This window comes from Callionymus lyra, chromosome 19 (assembly GCF_982586985.1).
Source record: "Callionymus lyra chromosome 19, fCalLyr1.hap1.1, whole genome shotgun sequence".
In the NCBI taxonomy this organism is placed as follows: domain Eukaryota; kingdom Metazoa; phylum Chordata; class Actinopteri; order Syngnathiformes; family Callionymidae; genus Callionymus; species Callionymus lyra.
Window position 1 is genome coordinate 8,009,722 of NC_141836.1, and position 21,491 is coordinate 8,031,212.

The 21,491-nt window shown below is 38.6% G+C and overlaps 3 protein-coding genes across 6 annotated transcripts in view; 1 reads left to right on the forward strand and 2 right to left on the reverse strand.

The window, feature by feature from the left end:
* The window catches only part of LOC148059297 (arf-GAP with coiled-coil, ANK repeat and PH domain-containing protein 3-like), a 53,845-nt gene extending 43,805 nt beyond the window's left edge, over window positions 1–10,040 (reverse strand). For both annotated transcript variants that reach the window (XM_087781063.1, XM_087781064.1), the window contains exon 1: window positions 9,885–10,040. In XM_087781063.1, coding sequence (XP_087637189.1) covers window positions 9,885–9,931 — 47 coding nt within the window. In that variant the 5' untranslated portion in view covers window positions 9,932–10,040. The remainder of the gene's footprint in view (window positions 1–9,884) is intronic.
* Window positions 10,041–15,048: 5,008 nt separating this feature from the next.
* Window positions 15,049–18,264, reverse strand: LOC148059298 (PHD and RING finger domain-containing protein 1-like). 3 transcript variants are annotated; one of them, XM_087781789.1, is made up of 6 exons: window positions 18,215–18,264; window positions 17,442–17,605; window positions 17,090–17,161; window positions 16,884–17,032; window positions 16,720–16,811; window positions 15,049–15,195 (listed from the first exon to the last, which is right to left on the reverse strand). In XM_087781789.1, exons 2-6 carry the CDS (start codon window positions 17,574–17,576, stop codon window positions 15,158–15,160), a joined length of 486 nt encoding a protein of 161 aa, XP_087637915.1. In that variant the 5' UTR covers window positions 17,577–17,605; window positions 18,215–18,264; the 3' UTR covers window positions 15,049–15,157. The 3 variants fall into 3 exon arrangements, with proteins under 3 accessions (XP_087637915.1, XP_087637916.1, XP_087637914.1); XM_087781790.1 differs by having other exon boundaries at window positions 17,442–17,596; window positions 18,215–18,236; XM_087781788.1 differs by lacking the exon at window positions 18,215–18,264 and having other exon boundaries at window positions 17,442–18,039.
* A 434-nt stretch (window positions 18,265–18,698) lies between these two features.
* LOC148059299 (lysophosphatidic acid receptor 6) lies at window positions 18,699–21,352 on the forward strand. The gene is made up of 2 exons (XM_087781848.1): window positions 18,699–18,851; window positions 19,581–21,352. Exon 2 carries the CDS (start codon window positions 19,642–19,644, stop codon window positions 20,608–20,610), a length of 969 nt encoding a protein of 322 aa, XP_087637974.1. The 5' UTR covers window positions 18,699–18,851; window positions 19,581–19,641; the 3' UTR covers window positions 20,611–21,352.
* Window positions 21,353–21,491: the final 139 nt, after the last annotated feature.

Consider the following 21,491-nt stretch of genomic DNA (forward strand, 5'->3'; position numbering starts at 1 on the left):
ACTTGCAAATACATTTGTGTTGAATTATTCCCAATCCTCCCCTCGCGACCACATCCTTCCTTTAGCAACCACAACACACAACAGCTTGTGAGAGAACAACAAGAACCAAGTGAGGCAAAAATGTGGGGATTTCCACAGTGAAAGTGTCGAACATGAACTCAAAGTTATTCTGGTCCCTAAAGTGGGATTAACATAGACCAGCTTCACCTGCACATCCGCCCAAAAAATACACAAGTCACAAAGTACAACAACTCCTAAACGGTCAGTGTGTACACGCCTGATGACGGTTAAACTGCATTGATGAGTTCACTGAGAGGGAGTGAGACGAGACCATGTTTATTGGGTGACTAACCCCAGCTTATTTGGAACTGAAGAAGCTTCTCGGATGAGAGGTGAAACGAACGCTACACTACTCGAGTTTACTCACTTTCGACCAAAATATTTTAAATTCATCATCTCAGTTTGATTATTCATGTCTGTTCTGAGTCATCGCCATGATATTAAGTTGAAAAATCAATAAAAACTAACCTTAAAGTTGAATTACGGCAGATGTTGAAACATTATTTTGTGGAAAAAGGGGCAAGAAAACTCTACTTATACAAGTTATTATAGTTTTTATACATTTTACAGCTGTGAAATCTAAATAACTCTTGGATCTAAATGTCGTTGAACGGTTAAAAACCTCTCAAAGCTGCTGAATATAAAGAAGTGGAGTTTTGAAATAAAAACGTCAGCTCTCATTACAGGAAAAGAAATAAAACCATTCGAGGCGGATTCACGACGTCCACATCACCTCTGCGGTTCTCACCCTTCCACGCTAAACCTGCGCCCGAGTGACGCATTTCCTGACCCGTCCCTGGCCCCGGTTCTGGCCCGGCCTGCCCTCGCTCTCACAGGACGGAAAGAACGGGAAGCGAAGTGGAGAGCATGAGGCGGAGAGAGTCGGAACAAATCAAGAACAGATGCTGGTACACGTGTGAGTCAGCAGTTCAGAGGAGACGCAGGAATGCGACTCTTGCTCTTCACTGTTTGTGTTGGACGTCCTCGCCGCCGGCAAACAGCCCACGTCCAAAAACGCTTGAAAACCTTCAGATCGATCCATAACTTCTTCCCCGTTTCCTGACCCACCGGGGCGACACACATGTTGCCGGGGCTGATGTTGACACATCTGGAAACCGATCCACCGCTTTTCCTCTCCGGAGAGAAGCTCGGAACCTGGAATAAGTTTCTCATGTGGAACATTCTCACAGAGATTGCTCAACGTGTCGTAAATCTGAGGGATATGTAGTGACCTGGCGTCCGGGAAGTGACTTGATCGTCTTGATTAAGGGGTTCAAATGTGGGAGAGGAGACCACGGGGACCCGCCTGTGGAGGGACGTGGCCTCACCTGACTTGGGAAAGTCAACAACATCCATCTGGTTCTTCTCAGCTTAGATTCCTCGTCCAGTTCCTGCAAACTCTTCCCGACGATAAGGAAGCAACGATACCATATACTGTGATACTGTAGTAACAAGTATATATGTGTAGTATTGTCGAGTACTTGACTCTGGTGTTGTAGTATTTACAGACCACATGACTCTTGACGAAGTCGTAACTGCTTTCATTCGTTTTCAAACCTATCAAAATAGGTCAAAAACATCAGCTTTAAAAGCTGCTGGAGTCCACTGTATCCTCTCGTCCTCAGTCATCGCAGGGATCTCGCTGGATAATTGCAACACAAAAATATTCTTCGTGCATTTTAATTGTAAATACAAAGATCTAATTTATTTAATATCCAAACATCTTGAAATATAAACCATATGAACCATAAGAACTGTGACTAAAAAACAAACAATATATATATATATATATATATATATATATATATATATTTTTTTTTTTAATGATACAGTGGTGTTTTATGTCAAAAAAAGAATTGTGGAAAATCATGATTATTTTATTTTATCATGGTTTCATATGGTAGTTTTGTATTTAATCTAAAATAAATCCATATTTAATATATTTAATTTCATTACTTATATTTTAACAATCCTCATGTTTAAGATTAACTGTCAATTTTCCATAAATGATTTATATTATTATCTAAACTATTTCACTTTTATCCACGTCGTAAATATGTGCACGTAAATCTAAAAAAGAAATTGAAATATAAATCATAGAAATAACTATGATGAAAATAAAAAAGGTACTTTTGAATAGAGATGCAGTATCATAGAAATATATTGCGTAAAATAAAGCGATATTTTCTCACACCCCTACGAAATCTTAGTCTTCTTATCGGATCATTGAAAGTATCACAAACGCAGACACTGACGCATCCCGTGAGTCAACAGACTCCGAGGGATCGAACCCTTGATGGGAAAGAGACACGAGAGGGAATTGAATCATTTCCTAATCTGTGATGAATGCTAAACCAGGTCTGTGATACAATGAGAAGATCGGACTCACATGAATCCGATTTTAATCTCGCAGCTGCGTCATATTTCCTCTCCTGACTGAGCAGACGTTTCAAACCATCCGACCTCTAGATCAGATCTGAGAGCAGCACACACGCCGTCACATCCCTCGCAGCAGCCCAGATAATCCAGCAGGAACATCAGACTATTTATTTTAATGCAGATTTATGGTCTTCCTCCAGTACGACCGGCCGCGGAGTCACGTTGGGAAAGGCTTAGCTCTCTTCCCACGGGGTCTGCAGAGGTCACGGTGATAGTACGTTATAGCCAGAGCCTGCTGAACCTTTTCCACCGGCAGGAGCCGGTGTTCAGATAAGAAGGGTGACACCCGTCGCCACGACGACCATTGTGTAGACGTGACTTCTGAGATTTCATGCATAAGAAAATCCATCCAATGAAGGGAAATCCTAATGAAAGTCCTCTTTATTCAACGACAACATCACGACCACTCATAGGAACGTGTTCCGACTCGAACTGTACAAACAGTGAAGAGGAAAGAAGATTTTGATGCCTATTTTTGGTTTTGGTGTTCTTTCCCTGATAAAACATGTTGCCCCAAATTATACTGAAAGAATGCACCTCAGAGACTGTCACAAATTACAACATTTCGCCACAACATTATACTGAAAGAACGCACCTCAGAGACTGTCACAAATTACAACATTTCACCACAACATTATACTGAAAGAACGCACCTCAGAGACTGTCACAAATTACAACATTTCACCACAACATTATACTGAAAGAACGCACCTCAGAGACTGTCACAATTTACAACATTTCACCACAACATTATACTGAAAGAACGCACCTCAGAAACTGTCACAAATTACAACATTTTGCCACAACATTATACTGAAAGAACGCAACGCAGAGTCTGTCATGACTGACAGCATTTTGCTCTAAAATTATACTGAAAGAACACAACTAAGAGTCCGTCACAATTCAAAACATTTCGCCACAACATTATACCGAAAGAACGCAACTCAGAGTCTGTCAGGATTGACAGCATTTTGCCACAAAATTCTACTGAAAGAACCGACAGTCAGTCAGCAGTCAGTCACAGTTGACAACATTTTGCGCCAAAATATTCCTAACAGAACACAGCACAGAGTTTGCCACACAAGATTATACAGACAGAACACAAATGACAAAATTCTGCCACAAAACATTCCCGTCAAAAAGTATCTCGTAGCCTTTTTATAATTGACAAAGTTTGCCCCAAAAAATAACTCAAGCTCAACTACAGCGTCAACTTCAAACGTAGCCATTAGTTGGGTGATGGTATCTTCCTTCATAGATAGTACTTGTTGACCTAGAGTTAGTGAGTATTGAACTCACACCATGTCACGAGATGTTTGAGAAGGAACAAGAAGATACTTTTGTTTCCACTAAACTCTACTTTGTTCAGGGAACGAAAACCTTCCGTCTGTGAGGAACGTTGTTCTCGTTTCTTCAACAAAGAAGATCAGATGTTTCCACCGGAAGAATGGGATCTGAGAGGAGAAGCTTGTTGAGCTGCTTTGAAAAGAGAAGCAGACGAACTCTTCATCGCTTGAGTCCGCCGTCTGCGGCGGGAATGCAAATGTAGCCATTCAGGATTTGGATGGTTGCCATGGCGATGATTCAACTTATGCAGCGTTGAAGAAAAAAGACACTCTCCAGACACACACACACACACACACACACACACACACACACACACACACACACACACACACACACACACACACACACACACACACACACACACACACACACACACACACACACACACACACACACAGACACAGACACAGACACAGACACACACACACACTTCTTTGGAATATGATTAAAACTTTCACGTATTGAGAGTTGGACTCAAACCATGATTTTTTATTTTCATCAATCATTCATCAACTTCTTGACACGGAGCAGTTTGATATCGTTACACATGAACTCACTAATAATTAACACTCGTTTAATTTCATACTATAGAATAATCTGTCAATAATTCAAATATAATCAATTATATACACTTTAATAAAGGAGAGTATCGTCAAGATTGTGACAATACGTATCGTGATACTTTGAGGTCATTGTGCAGCTCACTAGTCTCTCTTGTAGAGGTGTGTATTGACAAGAATCTGATGATACAGATTCAACGATAGGATATATTATGATACTGTAGTAACGTGTATATTTGTGTAGTATTGTCCAGTACTTGACTCTGGTGTTGTAGTATTTACAGACCACATGACTCTTGATGAAGTCGTAACTGCTTTCATTTGTTTTCAAACCAAAATATGACCAAACATCAGCTTTAAAAGATGCTGGAATCGACTGTATCCTCTCGTCCTCAGTCATCACCGAGATCTCACAGGATTTCATTGTTCCGTTCAGGCTTTTCCTTGAATTTCTCGAACTCCTGTGTTGTTCTCAGTATTATCTTGATCTTTAAAGTATGTACTTTTTTGAGTATTGTTTTGATTGTTTAAGCGCTTTGTGACCCTGGTCTCGAAAAGCGCTATATAAATAAATATTACTTACTTACTTACTTAATTACTTAAGACGCGGAGCATGTAATGACTTCTGCCATCTAGCGGCGGGGGGTTTAATTGCAACACAAAAATGCCTCAAATATTTGTCATGTTAAATGTAAATTTAATATTTATGTAAAATAAAAATAAAATCTAATTATTTATATTTTATAAACACTTTATTTCAATATAAACCATACAAAACTGTGATCAAAATTAAATATGATTTGAAAGCTGTCTTGGAAGTAGAGGATTGAGCTAGAAATGTTAATTCAATGAAGAATTGTGAAAGAAAAATCAAGATATATCCTTATTTTCTAACATCGGTACAATTAAATGATTTTATTTTATTACTCTTTAATACTCTTTAAAACTACTGTCCATCATGGATGATGACAGTCATCCTCTCAACACTGTCATCAGTGAGCAGAGAAGCAGAATGAGTGCACGAATGCTCCTACCCAGGTGCAAGACAAATAGACTCAGGGACTCATTCATCCCTCGGGCTATTAAATTGTACAATTCTGAGTTTGAGAGTATCTGGATGTTCTGTTCCATGTTAGTCTTTGTATCCTTTGTCTTTGTTGTTTTTCTTTGACTCTATGTTCTTTATCTTTAGACTTAGATTGTGTCATCTTGTTCTTCCTCTTATGTTCTTTTCTTATTTAATTTTTTATGTATTATTTTTTATTGTTTATGAAAAATTGCTGGCTATTGGAAAAAAACTATTTCAATAAAGTTTTACCTTACCTTACCTTTAATATAACACTTAAATTAAAATAAATAAAGCTGTAATTGCATTAATTTTATTAATTCTCATGTTAAGGATTTACTTTTAATTACTACTTAAGTAATTTCCATTTTTATCTCTTTATTCTTATCAAATTATTGGACTTTATAGGATTTTAAAACATTTGTGTACCATTTTTTGTTTTAATTTGTGATACAGTATATTCTTTCAAATAATAACACATAATATTATATATTTATTTTAAACTTCATATAAATGTGATTGAAGTTACAATGATCGTCGTACAGAAAGTGGACGAACAGGTCACTAAAACGGAGGATAAGGAGGAGAAAACGATATTCCAGGTAGTAAAACCTGCAGGTGCCAGAGAGTGTGGGAATGTGGGACAATCCCGGATTACGAGGCGGCAGCCGCCGGCTCGCCGTAATCCCTCACTCTCATCACCTGCGGGTCTGAGGGCGTGAAGAGGCTGACGGAGGGAGTACCCGGAGCGGAATCCAAACAAACACGGCGTTAATGAGCGGCGCGCTTTTAATTGTCAACACACGGGGAATAATCCCTGCACGGCTGGATTAGGAAGCAGTTTATCAGTGGATTACATCAGGAGAACTGGTTTAGTCAGTAATGATGTCAGAGATGATGAAAATGGAAAGACATTTGATTAACGGTGATCAGCCAAAACATTATGACCACTAACAAAGGATCCTCTGGTAATGTTTTTTATGGGGATTTTTCTCCTTAAAGTACATATTTTTGTAATATGACAATAATTTACCACATCATTTTGTACAGTTATTATCGTGTAATTATATGACAGATATTTTCCAAATGACGATTACACTTTTTTTGCTTTAGTCTTATGAAAAAAAGTTAAGTTTTTGAAAATATCAGAATCACAATTTTATACTTTTATTGCCAGTGTTGTAACTACAACAGTTTTTGTTTGTGTAGTTTTGGTTCATAATAGAAGAATTAAATAATAAAACACACAAAATAAGCCATAGAAACATTTGTATTATGTTAATTCAGTGTAAAGTTAATAATTAAAATTCAAGATCAATTAATTTTAACTTACGTAATACCATTTATTGCACAACATTTACCTAATAAATTTGTATATTATATATATTTTTTAAACATGCTTTATGATTTATAAATAAAAAATATACATATTTTACCTCATATTGCATTTTATCTATACTTTTCTCTATGAATTCCTCAATAATAACTAATTTTTCTTCAACATATGACGTCCTAAAGCTAATTATTTAACAAATTAAAGGTAGATTTACAGTGTGACACTAGGATATATGGAGAATATGTGACAAAAATGAAGTACATATGAAGTAAAACTACTGATGGACGTAGCATCTGCGCGTACACGCCGCTGACGCTACGTCAGGATGCGACCACATGACTCGCCGCTACAGAAACCGGCGTCTTAATGTCTTAACCGAGCAGAAGCAACGTTGACACATTTCCTCCCAGGAAGGAGGTCAGTCTGAAATAGAGCAGAAGCAACAAGAACCGTCGAAGAAAATCCCTCCCAGCTCCGAGCAGCTGGAGCTCCGGATCCTCCGGAGACCATAAACCTCCTCCTCCAAAAAAAAAAATCTGTCACAAGCAGAAGCCGGAGGAGCGTCGGGGGAGCCCGGTCAAATATTCATGCTAGTACTACAGAGGTGGAGAACATGGGGTCACGACGGCGAACCGAGGATTCTCTCGCCAGATGAGCATGTGGCAGATTATTTGGTAGCTTCAAAGTAGGGGCCTGAGGGAGCGAGTGGAGGGGCCCGAGAAGACTGGTCTGCAGCCAGAATATGTTGAAACATTCAGAGAATTCGTTTAATTTTTGCGTTGCAATAATGAAATCCTGGTGATGACTGAGGACAAGAGGATACCGTCGACCTCAGCAGCTTTTAAAGCTGATGCTTTGATTCAGATGGTTGAATACGCAAGTACATATTGTGGAATTTTTATTTCCAATTAGCATGCTAATATTGACGGCGTTTGTTCATTTATGTGTTGCAATTAAACTTCTGGCCACTAGATGACAGCGGTCATTACGACTCCGCAGCTAATGTATCATTAAAGTTTCAGCGATGACGAGAGGATTCAGTCTGCATTTTTGGGTTGCAATTAAACTTCCGGTTGCTAGATGGCAGCAGTCATTACAACCTCTGCAACTAAGTGATAAATGAAATTCAGTGATGACTGGGGACAAGAGGATACAGTCGACTCCAGCAGCTTTTAACGCTGATTTTTGGACATATTTTGGTTTGAAAACAAATGAAAGCAGTTACGACTTCGTCAAGAGTCATCGGGTCTGTAGATTCTGCAACACCAGAGTCAAGTACTTGACAATACTACAAATATATCCTTGTTACTACAGTATCACTATACCTCGTATCATTGCATCAGAATTGTGGGCGCTTTGTGACCCTGGTCTATAAAGGCGCTATACAAATAGACATTATTATTATTATTATTATTATCATACGTGTCGTCAGATTCTTGTCAATACACGCCTCTACAAGAGAGACTAGCGAGCTGCACAATGACCTCAAAGTCGGGCGGCGCCGCTCGAGGGGCCAGATTTGTGAGGTCACAGACAAACACCGGCGAGCCGAGGGGCCTCACAGGAGTGTGTCGGCACCTCGGTGGAGAGTGAGAGCTCAAACATGGAGTGTTAGCGAAGAGCTTTGGGGAACAAACACACACCAGCGTGGCTCTGTCAACACTGCAGACTGGACAAACACAGGGGCCACTGCCAGACCTCATGCTCCAAAACCCCCAAAACTTATAGAACACTGGTGGTTAATTACATTTACTCAGGGGCCACATGTTATACTATGGCTGCTGTGAGGAGCCAAAAAGACAGAAAAGTATACAATCCAGTCATAATACAGACTAGAGTCTATCTTAACCCTGAAGTCATAAAAAATCTATACATCACGGAGGTTCCTTGAACTCTGGCCATGCTGACCTTTGACCCCAGGGACACCCTGGCCTGTGTCATCACATGCTTGTCACCTGTTATCATGGAGCAGATTTACACGCCGACCTCGGCCACCATGAGGAGCCTTCATCTGGATTCTCCTGGTCTTCCTCGTCCACTTACATAAGACTTGTTTTTTAGCTTCACAGAGAAGTCCACGTGTTTGTCAACAACAACAACAACAGCAGGAGCACGAGATCTTTGCATCATATCGTCCAGGTCGAGAACCACATGAAGATGCAACACGATCATGTGACGATGAAGATGTTTTGTAATCCACAGTACAACGTCCGGATGAAACTTCACAGGATTGACGAAACTAACACACAATTTATGTGGAATTATTGGATTTTACTACTTAAAAAGCAGTTTTTTACACAGAAAGGTAGAATGTGAATTCTTAAGAGTCGTTTCATTAAGAAGTTCAAAACGAAAGCTCAAATGAGCTCCTAGTTCCTCACAAAGTTGTCAGTTTGTCCGAACAGTTAGCAGCTTCACTCTGTGGTGTTTTCCTTTGACTGTCGTTATTAAAAACCTTGTCTAACATTTTAAAATGTGTACAATATTTAAAATCATCTGGTTGAATTGTATATTTAATAAAGGGGACAGAGGGGCCACATTTAATCTGCAAAAGGGGTCACAAATGGCCCCCTGGGCTGCACAATGGAAATAGCTGTGATAGTAGAAAAAACACGAGTTTTAATAAAAGTTTATTTTAAGGAATTAAGTGAAGAATTTAGAGTCAATAATGAAAACGTAGTGTCATGACATCACGTTATTGTGTGATAGAGAATCACTGCATCATTGTTTGTGAGGAAAAGGAATACTTCATTTCTAATAAAAACTTAAGAAAATTCTCGGTATTTTCTTTTTGTAACCAAAAAGTATTTTAACCAAAATAAACTAACAATTTTAACTTTGAAAATGCACTTCATTTTGAGTTTGCGTCTAAATTATTAAACGTTTGTGATATTCAAGTTAAATGCCTTAATACAATAATACAATACAATACTATTGAGGATTAAAGTGATGCAAATTGGCTAATAATTAATAAAATAAATTAATCCCGTAAATACGACTTTCACGTCTGGGTAGTGTTGCGTTCGCGGTGTTCTGCATCTTTGACCAGCAGCTGGGTTCGTGTTCTCTCGCTCACCTGAAACGTGGCGAGTCCTTCACGCAGTCCTCGAAGTCCACCGTCATCTTGGAGCCTCTGGAAAGTTCAGCAGTCGTCGCTCATGTCCAGAACTCTGGCTCGTATCCGCGAGGGTCTGTGCGGCCGCTGCCGAGCGTCTCTCTCTCGGGTCTGAGGACCGTGAACGCCTCTCTCCTCTCTGGAGCCTGTGGGGCGTTCAATGAAGCTCGGGAATTACATACAGACGTTAAAACAGTGCAACAGAAAAACGTGGATATATCACACAATTTTAAGATACATTTACTACTAAATCTATATTAAACGTCTGCTGGAAATTTTTCTTTTTTTTTACGTTTATCGTATTTTTTTTGTCTTTTTACCATTTTTAACATATCGAATGAAAACATTTATAAACGACTCTATTTTTATACGACAATATCAATACGAAGCGAACATCATCAGCCTAGTATTAAAATATATAGTACGTTAATAATAGAGACAAAATGACAGTGTCGCCGATGATAGATGCGAGTTCCGAAGGTCCCTGAACGCAGCACGTGCCCATCCCACGACGAGGGAATGAATGAACAGTGACGTCACGACACGGCTCGTTTGAGCGGGTAAACTATTTTGGTGCCAAAATCTTCTGGTTCGGAACAATTTGTCCGAGATTTGTGATCATAAATGATTCACGTTGAGTCTGATTCTTGTATTTAAATATTTAAAAACCTAAATGAAGTCACGTGTATAAATCATAAGATCCTGAAAAACAACATCTTGTGAAACAAAGAGCTTTTAGTTTAGATTTAAGATGAAATGATGAGACTTTAATGAACATTTGTGCCTCCACTGGTTCCCAGAAGGACAGGAGGAGGAGCTTCTCCTGATGGTCCACAGAGCTTCATTGTTCCTCCTTATCCGGCTTTTCAAGCCGTGGATTTGAACTCCTGAATAGAAGGATGATGTCATCGAGCAAAGACGTCATTGATGGACCAGTTCTGGAGGAATGTGAAGGATTTAACCCAAATCTTCGTGGAATCATTGAGGAAACAAAAGATTTTAGTGGGTTTAAGTTCACTGGGAATCATATTGAATGCATGTTAATATCATTATATTTTTATTATTACGATTGGTGTTTTATTATTTCACTATTACTATGATTTTATCTATTTAAAAAATAAAGTGTTTCATTTTTTGTTAAATTAAATTAGTCTGTGAAAAATAGAAAAAAAGAATTTCACTGTAGACGTTTGTACTTTTACTATTATTAAGTCTATTTTTTTTAAATTAAAGTATTTCATTTTATTAATTTTTTTTCTATTTAAATTAAAGTAATGTCATTGTGCAAATTTATTATTTTGCTTTTATTTTATTATTTCTTAATTAAAGTATTTTATTTTAGTCATTTGTCTTTAAAAAAAAAAAAAAAAAAAAGGAATTTCACGGTGAAAATTATTATTTTTACTATTATTCTGTCTATTTTCTTTTTAATTAAAGTTTTAAATTTGGTCGTTTGTCTGTTAAAAAAAGAAAACAGTAATTCCACAGTTCAAATTAATATTATAAGTATTATTTTGTCTATTTTCCTTTTAATTAAAGTATTTAACTTTAGTCGTTTGTCTGTTTAAGACAGAAAAAAGTAATTTCACAGTGTAAATTAATATTATTTCTATTATTTTCTTTTGAATTAAAGTATTTGATTTTAGTCGTTTGTCTGTTTAAAACAGAAAAAAGTAGTTTCACTGTGTAAATTAATATTATTACTATTATTTTGTCTATTTTTCTTTTTAATTTAAGTTTTAAATATCGGTCGTTAGTCTGTTAAAAACAGAAAAAAGACAAGTTTCACTGTGTAAATGTATACATTATGATTGTATAAAATAAAACCGATAATCATCCATATGCAGCTTCAAAGTTCCTCAGACTAGTACAAGGATCTTCTCCTCCTGCAGCAGAGGATCTTCTCCTCCTGAAGCAGAGGATCTTCTCCTCCTGCAGCAGAGGATCTTCTCCTCCTGCAGCAGAGGATCTTCTCCTCCTGCAGCAGAGGATCTTCTCCTCCTGAAGCAGAGGATCTTCTCCTCCTGAAGCAAAGGATCTTCTCCTCCTGAAGCAGAGGATCTTCTCCTGCAGCAGAGGATCTTCTCCTCCTGAAGCAGAGGATCTTCTCCTCCTGCAGCAGAGGATCTTCTCCTCCTGCAGCAGAGGATCTTCTCCTCCTGCAGCAGAGGATCTTCTCCTCCTGCAGCAGAGGATCTTCTCCTCCTGCAGCAGAGGATCTTCTCCTCTTGCAGCAGAGGATCTTCTCCTCCGGCAGCAGAGGATCTTCTCCTCCTGCAGCAGAGGATCTTCTCCTCCCTCCTTCACGACAAATCCTCCTCAGTTCTGGGATCAAAGCCCTCGACTAAAGTGCTGAGTCGGCGCTCGCTGAAGTTTCCTCAGACTTGGAAGTCTCATGAATATTCGTCCACCATTAGAATCGGGATGAAACGATCGTTAACATCCCAGCGAGCCGGGGTCACAGGCTGCCGGAGACTCACGGGACACCCTGGAAAGCGCAGGAAGAGACTCAAACTCTCCCCGAAAACACATTGAAATGGCCTGCAGACGCCGAAGCGAGTGTGAAATGAAGGCAGAGCTGATGCGTACGAAGGCGTCTGCGATGCCGACGCTAACTCGGGTATTTTGGGAAGCGATCCGACTCGGAGTCTCATCCTCTCGACACAGTTTGTCATCCAGCAGACGCAGAGAATCACTGCGAGGCTGTTTGACCTACTTTCCTGCTGCTGAGCTCACACTTTTGCTCTTCTGTGGAGCTCGTCTCTGGATTATGCACGGACTCCTCTCCCCCAGAACCTCCACTAGTTTAAACACATCTTAATATTAGAGCAGCAGGAAAATGGAAGGAGCAGAAAAACGCTGATGGAACAAGGAAGACAAATATTCAAGATTATTCGGTTAGAAATCATCAACATAAAATGTAATAAATACATCTAAAATAAGGTGATTATCCCATCATTCTATGCAATATTTGGACGATCCAGTGATGATTCATTATGATTGACGGATGAAAAATTATTTTCAATTATTTTAAGAGTTGAATAAAATGAAAGAGGGAACTTAAAATCAAATAAAAATTAGATCATTCTCTTAAAATCCATTATTCTAGGTGATATTTGATCTAACCTAATGAGAAATGATGTTGAAAAATAAATATTTATTGTTTAGTTGCAATAGTTTGTACAAGGTAGTGATATTTAACTTGATTCAAAATAATTTTAAGATGAAAAATAAACTCCTAAATAAAGGACAGTCGAATCCTTTAGCAAAATAATGAACTTAAAAAAATCTATATAGATATGATATATTTCTATTTCTTTCATTATTGAACAGCACTGCAATTATCTTTTTGTTTTTATCATAATTCTTTTACGGTTTATATTTCAATAAAGTGTGAATTAATCAAATCATTTGTTGATTTCATTATTTTCAATTAACATGCTAATATTGACGGCGTTTGTTCATTTATGTGTTGTAATTAAACTTCTGGCCACTGGATGACAGCGGTCGTTACGTCTCCGCAGCTAATGCATCGTTAAAATCTCAGCGATGACTGAGGACGAGAGGATACAGTTGGCGTTTTTGCGATTAAACTTTCGAGCGGCTAGATGGCCGCAGTAATAAATCCTCCGCAGCCAAATCCCGGCGATGACTGGGGACGAGAGGATACAGTCGACACCAGCAGCCTTTAAAGCTGATGTTTGGACATATTTTGGTTTGAAAACAAATGAAAGCAGTTACGACTTCATCAAGAGTCAAGTGGTCTGTAAATTCTACAACACCAGAGTCAAGTACTCGACAATACTACACATATATACGATATATCGTATCCTTGTTCATGAATTGTGATACGCATGGTATCGACAGATCCTTACCGATACACTCCCTTAAACACTAAAGGATAAATAAAGGTTATGAAGAATAACCTGTTGTACTGTATAGTATCGTAAGAGTATTTTTAAATGGTTTCTAAAATAATCTTTCGGACCTAAAAGATATGTTTTCGTGGCATGAATCATAATTGAAATACAAACTTGTCCCCGGGGCCACGCTCTGGTAGTTGAACTAAATAGGTGAAAAACAAACGCGATCAATAAAAGATGACCGGATCACAAGTGTGTTCTGGTGTTTACACTCCTTTGTTTTCGGGGGAAAGTAGGACAAACGGGAGCTGCAGGCGAGAGCGAGACACACGTCTTCATCACATTTATCTTATTCCAAACTTCCACTCCCTCCTCTGACGGCGCGCTCCGGCCGCCTCTGGACACGAGTGGACGGATTAGAGATGAAGGCGGATCAGAGGCGGCGGCTCTCGGGGGGTTCCTGCGAAACCGATGGAGGGGATGTGGTTGCTAGGCGACGGGAGACGGAGGGAATCCTGCAGACGGCGCATCCCTGGCTTTTAATTAAGAGTCTTTGATGAAGACGAGTTCGAGGACCTGCCGCGCGAGGAGACGTCCCCTCTGGTGTAATTACCACTGATGATGTCATCAGTGATGGACACGATTACATCACCTGTCGCGCGTGTGAAGTGCTGGATTTTCATGTGAATCCTTGGAACAAACCCACCGTTGTTTCTAAGTTACGAGCTGCAGGACATGATCAGTGTGTGCACATCTGTGCACATGTTTGCATGTGTGTGTGTGTCATTCAATTATGTGCATGTCCATCACTCACATGTTTGTTGTGCACGAGTAGATGATGTAAACACGTCAATAATCAATCCCCATGTTCCATCGCTGAAGCTTCATATTCACTGTTCAATCGGGAAAAATAGCAATAAAAGTAACATTTTCAATTGGATTGATTCAAAAACAGTGTTTGGGGGAAATTCTTCAAATAGTTTTTAAACAAAGAAAGTGTTGTTGCGATGTTTCAACTGTGGACACGCTGCCCTCTAGTGGTGTCTTAAAGTAACTGCCCTTTGACCTCTTTATTTTCCTCCATTTCTTCGATAATTATGAAAATAAATACGTATTTCACGATTATTAGTTTAGATTGGAAACACTTTCCTCTTGTGCAGATGATTTAAACCACATGAACCTATTTTCTTTCCAAGATCTCAACCATTCTTTTCACAATTTAAATACATGAATCCAATTATTGTCACTTGATGCTCCAAGAATTACGATTCATTTGACTAATTTATTGAATTAAAATGTCAGTTGGGTTGTTCTCCGTACTTGCTGGATCCTGTAGGTGAAATTCTGATGTGCTGGAGCTTCAACTGACGCTCAGATCTCACGGCACGGATCCAATAACCCGGGACATGCTGAAAGAAAGAAGACAAATTATATATATATATTCTTTTCAACCTTAATTCCAGAAGAGTATTTAAATGGATAAGGAAAGACGTTAATTCTGATACATTTTTAAAATGTAAACCAGTGTTTAATATAAGATGGGAATAATAGATCATTGATATAAATGATTATAGAGAGGATTCTGCTAAGATCATGTATTGATGAAGGAAAATTATGTATTTAGTCTTCGCTGAATGCATTTAATTAACAGATTAAATACAATTATTTTCATATGTATCCCTTTAACTGATTTAAATCCATTAAATAAAATAAATGTTGCATGGTTTACACAACAGCAATCAAGTAGTAGTATAGTTGTAGTATATTATATATATATTATATATATATTTTTTAACATTAGAAACCATTAGAAAGCCTTAAAAGGACTTAAAAGAATATTGCTTTGCTGCTGTTGGACAATATTTCCCTGTCATTTTAGGACTCGAAAAAACAAAATAAACCTGCAGATGTAGACGTGTTGAGATGGGAGGCTACTTCAACACATATACAAAATGAAATACCTTCGTAGTGGAGAAAAACGTGAGGGAAAATCACAAACAATTTCCAGCATTAAGTGCGTTAAGTGTTACTAAGTGCAACATTTCAGATGATTAGTTAGTTTCTTATTAATGTTTTTTTCCTAACCTTGTGATTAGGATAAATATTTTGAGAGTAGGTTGTCGTTATGGGAAATAAGCACAGATAACGTTTTTACCAAAATACCGATGAGATAACGTTGAGAGCAGGAAACCATGAAGTGTTGAGTAAAAGTGTCCAGGAAGTCATGAGATGAAAGTGCGGTTAGAAGATGCAGTGAAGAGAACCTCAGACGACGCTTTGCAGAGATAGAAAGTGAAGAATCACAATAGATGAAAACTTTCTTCTACCAACTGACATATATATCTTTGCCTGATTATTCTTTGGTGGCATGGTTGTAAAATAAACCCTATCATGTTGACGTAAAGTCAAATTTGAATTATATATATTTTTATGATTTAGGGTGTCAAAATAATAATTTAAATTTTATCTTTTGTTGGACTCGCTGTTTGATTTTTTGCAGGGTTTTATATACAACTTGAAATATTGGAACTAGCCGGGTTCATTGACTCTATGTTTTTTATTAGTGTGTGGCTGATTCTTTTTTGTTTTTATTTTATTTGATTCTTTTTAATAATATTTTTATGTTTTTTTGGAGTGTTAGAAAAATAAATATATACAGTTCTGAAGGTTTTTCTTTTTCCAATAGGATTTAAGTTCTAAAAGTTCTTATGAAAATCTTATATTTTGATGCTAATGTGTTAAAAATTCTGTAATAAAAATAAAGTTATTTGTTTTGTCATTGTGTATAAAAGATATTGGACTCATGGGAAACAAACATTTTTCCCCAAATGGACCAGAGCAGGTCATCATGTGAAAGATTCTCGAAAGCAAACAGGAAATGTCCATGTTTGAGTCCAAAGAAGTGAAATGTTTGTAGGAGGAGAGGAACGAACCTGGCGTCCTCGGGGTGATCATACACTCACAGCAGCTCCAGTCACCGTTGGAGTCCCAGCCTGCTGGACGTTTCACACAACGCAGATGAAAGCTGAAGAAGAAAATCACCACGTCAGGGAAAAAAAACATTTGAAATGTAGTGTTTTTTCATCTGTATCTTCACCATGATTCACAATGAGCGCACACCAGAAAGTTGTACCGCGGCAAACACTGTCCACATTCGAAACAGTTGATTTCATCATCGTCGTCGGGGTCTTCCTCCTCGTCCGAGGAGTATTCGTCTTGAGCCTTCACCGGTTTCTCCACCTTGATCTGCCCGACAGATGGTTTTAAAGATCGAAGGATATTTCGATCGGTGACGCCATCAACCTTTTTATCAGCGTCGCCTCCGGGAAGGATGAAGTTGAAGCTGATCCGATCCAGCGGGCAAACGTTGGCGGTCTGAGGACGCAGAGGATGTTCTCAGTGAGCAGAGGCGTCGTCACAGTTGCCCAAACAAAAAAGTAGTTTAATGTACCTGCAATCCATTTTAAAAAGTACATTTGAGCATCTTTATATGTCATATTTGTGAAGCAAATCAAAGGTTAACTTAAAGTATACTACTTTAATGTTAGTATTGAATAAGTTAACTCGTGGTACACTTGAATATACTTCTTTCTCATGTATTTTCTTTACAACTTCACATGAATTAAATGATTCAACAGGGATTCGAGACATTTACCTTCGACCACTTCTGGATGCACTGAAGACAGAAGACATGATGACACGAGTCCAGAGAAGCAACGGTTTCGTCTCCAAACTCACTCAGACAAATGTAGCACTTGTCGATGTTTGAGTCGGAATCATTCGTCTCCATCGCCTTCTTGAGCACAATTCCTGGAAACACTGAGTTCATTCGATTGGATGTTTTTTAAAAAACAATTTGATTAAATCACAGTTCAACACAAATGTATTAAACTAGCTTAGCATGCTAGCAAGATATTCAGTTAAAAGTAACTTTAATTGTCACACTATGTTGAAAAAAATCGTAGTAATGGGGATTAAATGCATGTTATGATATCAAATAGCATAATCATAATACTATTTTTAACAACAACTGCAAGCTTTCGTAAACTTAAATAGCAGCTACTATTGTTTCTATGAATTAGCTCATAATTAGCCAACATGCTAATTTCCGGTTTTCCTTTAGTATGGTAAACAGGACTTTGATAAACATTTCTGTTAATGTTATCAAAAAACAAACTAACGCATTAAGAATATTAACAATAATTACAACACAATATAAACAGTTGAACAAGATAATACGTTTTAAAAGCAAACCATTTAAACACTTAGCTTGACCAACGCAGCTCATTTCCGGTTTTGATAAAGTTTTTTATTTAATTCGTTTTATTGACAAACGAAATGCACAGGAAGCAAGACAAATAGCATGACACAAAAAACATATTAGCATATAACATATTATAAATATATATTACTTACTTACTTACTTACACTTCAGTTCAAGTCTTGATTCTGATAAAGACCTTTTTTTAAAAACAGACAGTTTTAAAAGTCTCAAGTCACTTTCAAACAAAGGCAGATCATTGACAACGAAACATGGAACAAAGAAAACTCTTCCCTTTCTTGATGTATATGTAACATTTTACATCAAGAACATTTGATTGACACATTTCTTGATGTGTTAATGTAAATAATTAAGCTGTAAATTCTTAAAAATAAAGTCATAGTTTGTGGGCGTTTTATTCAAATTATTAAAATGTTATTATAAATAAAGTTTCATGTTGACATTTCTGAATTGTATCATTAAACAACTTCCCTTTTCCCCTAATACATAACATTACATAACTGTTTAATTTGAATTAAAAATAACAACGATCAGCTACATCTTTGACCTTTTTTTTCGGTTACAGTTGACCTTTAACTCTATTTATAATTCCATACACAGGCGTTCAATCATTTTGAAACCTTCCTACGCTCTTGATAAACCACGCAACGTCACAAGTTTCCTGAGGCTTCTCTCAAATCTACACCACCTGCTCACTTCCACAGGAAATTCAACACAAAGCAGACGGTGCACACTGTCGAGACGGTCCGACATCTACCTGCAGACTTTGGACCAGAAACATGAGTGAGTTTTGCAATATTTCAACTGATTCTGCTGATATTAGAGAATACAAATAACAGAATAAATGACTGAATTGTTTGTTAATTAAATTAGATTTATTATGTAAGAAAACAACCTTTATCCTGATGTTTTATTTCCCAAATTTGCTGTTTAAATAAAAATCAGATATATTTTAATAATTACAGTATAATTAATACATATTTAAATGTTTTAATTTCTATGTTTGATTTCTTTAAAAAGCCAAAAACCTATATAAAATCAGCAGTTATATATTATTACAAAGTGAACTATTACAAAGTGATGCAACCAATATGAAAATGGTTTATTGTGACATCACACTCAGTTTGGATCCTATTAATAAAAGAAGTGCATTAAAATTCAAGGGGAACTTGTGTGAAAAACTCCCCTGACTCACTCACTCACATATTCAAACGTTGTTCCTCTGCAAGACGCAGTAAGTCCTTCATCGTGACCATGTTTTCGACTTGTTACTTTATAAAGTTGCTCTGAAATCTGGGCGAACGAGAGGTTACGAGAGCGGAGTCCATTATGACGCCATAATGGCTTCACTCCTCCAGTCAGCTGTAATCACAACCCGCTTTGTTTATACAACGAGTCCCATGGACGATTTATTTTATTTTGAATGTAATGTTTTTCTTTATTTAGTCGTTTGTCTGATGTCATTACGAAATATGTGGAAAAAACTAAGTTGCTGCTTGTGTCTGTTTCCAGCTGTTCCCTGCGACGCTGCAGCCGAGACGACGCGTTGACTGACTCGAGCACCAGCGCAGCCATGGAGGCGACAGACGACTGTGAAGACTTTGTCGCCGACTTCCAGCAGTACTACTTCCCCACCATCTACATCTTCGCCATGATCGTGGGCCTCCCCGGGAACCTGGCCGCCCTCTACTACTTCACCCTGAGGATCAGTCCGCGCACCTCCTTCAGCGTCTACATCAGCAACCTGGCGCTGGCCGACATCATCATCCTGTGCACGCTGCCCTTCTGGATCCACTACCACCTCCACGGCCAGCGCTGGGCGTTCGGCGACGTCACCTGCCGGGTCACCGGCATCCTGTTCTTCGCCAACATCTACATGAACATCTGCTTCATGTCCTGCATCTGCGTGGACCGCTACCTGGCCACGGTGCACCCGCACACCTACCTGCGGGTGCGCAGCGTCTGGTGCGCCCTGGTGGTCAGCGGGGTTCTGTGGATCCTGGCGGGCGTGGCCATGATCGTCTTCGTCCTCATGGGACCTCTGGAGACTCTGAAGCCCTCCAGTCATAGGTGTTTCGAGAACTTCGCCAAGGCGGAGTGGACCACCAGACTGGCCGTCTACAGCCTGCTGAGCCTGGTCTTCGGGTCCCTGCTGCCGTCCCTGGTCATCCTGGTGTGTTACCCCATCGCCGTCAGACGCATCTCCAGGATAAAGACCAGGACGGCGCAGAAGGCCGTGAGGATCATCTACATCATCCTGGCCATCACCGTGCTCTGCTTCCTGCCCAGCCACGTGGCCTACCTGCTGCACCTGCTGCGGCGCATCGGCGTCATCAAGAGCTGCTCGGCCGCCCGGGCCATCCACGACGCCCGCCGGGTCACCATGGGCCTGGTGATCCTCAACACCTGCCTGGACCCGCTGCTCTACTACGTCACCACCAGCCACTGGAAGTGGAAGCGGCTGCGCTTGGGCCGGCGGCTGCGCTTGGGTCGGCGTCTGTGGGGGTCCAGGGGGGTCTACACCATAACAGGCCGCCAGTAGAGACGCGTTCACGTTTGTGTCAAAATCAAACACTTTTTTTTCATATACTAGAGTTTAAGTATATAAAACAAGTGCTTAATTACAGTAACACAGGGACGGGCGATTTAATTCCTCAGGGGCCAGTCATTGTATACTGACTGTTGTTAGGGGCCGTCAAGAAGAAAAAGAGAAGAAAAGCATAAATATGATGGAATAAAAATGATTATATTTAATTGTATTTCAAAAATATTATCTCAATAATTATCAACATTATCTTATATTGACAAAGAAAAACTAGAAAGTTGCTCTGAAATCTGGGCGAAAGAGTCCTTTATGACATAACTGTCATTGCCGCTTTGTTTATACAACGAGTCCCTTGGAGGTGGATACTTCCGGGATTGATGACCTCCATTCTTGACCAATCACAGCAGATGTCAGAGTTTCACATCATATACTGACTGTTGTTAGGGACCGTCAACAGAAGAAAAAGAGAAGAAAAGCCTAAATATGATGGATGGAAAACATCAACATACAAGTAACTAAGTAATTATTATTTGTAAATGATATCAATTCATCGTTTTTAAATATTAAATAATTAAAAATTATATATAGTAACTTTTCATTTATAAATATTATCTCAATAGTTCCCAAAGAAAAACAAGAAGAATAAAAACATCCTAAACAAAGTTTTTATTATTTAGAATTAATAAAATAACGGATACAAAAAGAAGTTAGAAATATTTCCTACATGTTTAAAGTGGATCAGTTCTACTCTGTCCTCAGTAGGGCTGCTTAATAACAGTCAAATGTGGCCCATGTGTGTTCATGTCATTAGTTCTATTGTGTTCTATACTTAGAGCGACTCAAATTGATGTCATCGTTGAGCGAACAGAAAGGACACT

Excerpts from the sequence above, each read along its gene's own strand:
- LOC148059298 (XM_087781788.1), bottom strand. The coding sequence starts at position 17,615 with ATGAACTCAGTGTTTCCAGGAATTGTGCTCAAGAAGGCGATGGAGACG. Across the intron at positions 17,162-17,441 it reads GCATCCAGAAGTGGTCGAAG|ACCGCCAACGTTTGCCCGCT; the intron begins GTAAATGTCTCG and ends CTGCGTCCTCAG. Across the intron at positions 17,033-17,089 it reads GAGGCGACGCTGATAAAAAG|ATCAAGGTGGAGAAACCGGT; the intron begins GTTGATGGCGTC and ends TCTGTCGGGCAG.
- LOC148059299 (XM_087781848.1), top strand. The coding sequence starts at position 19,642 with ATGGAGGCGACAGACGACTGTGAAGACTTTGTCGCCGACTTCCAGCAG.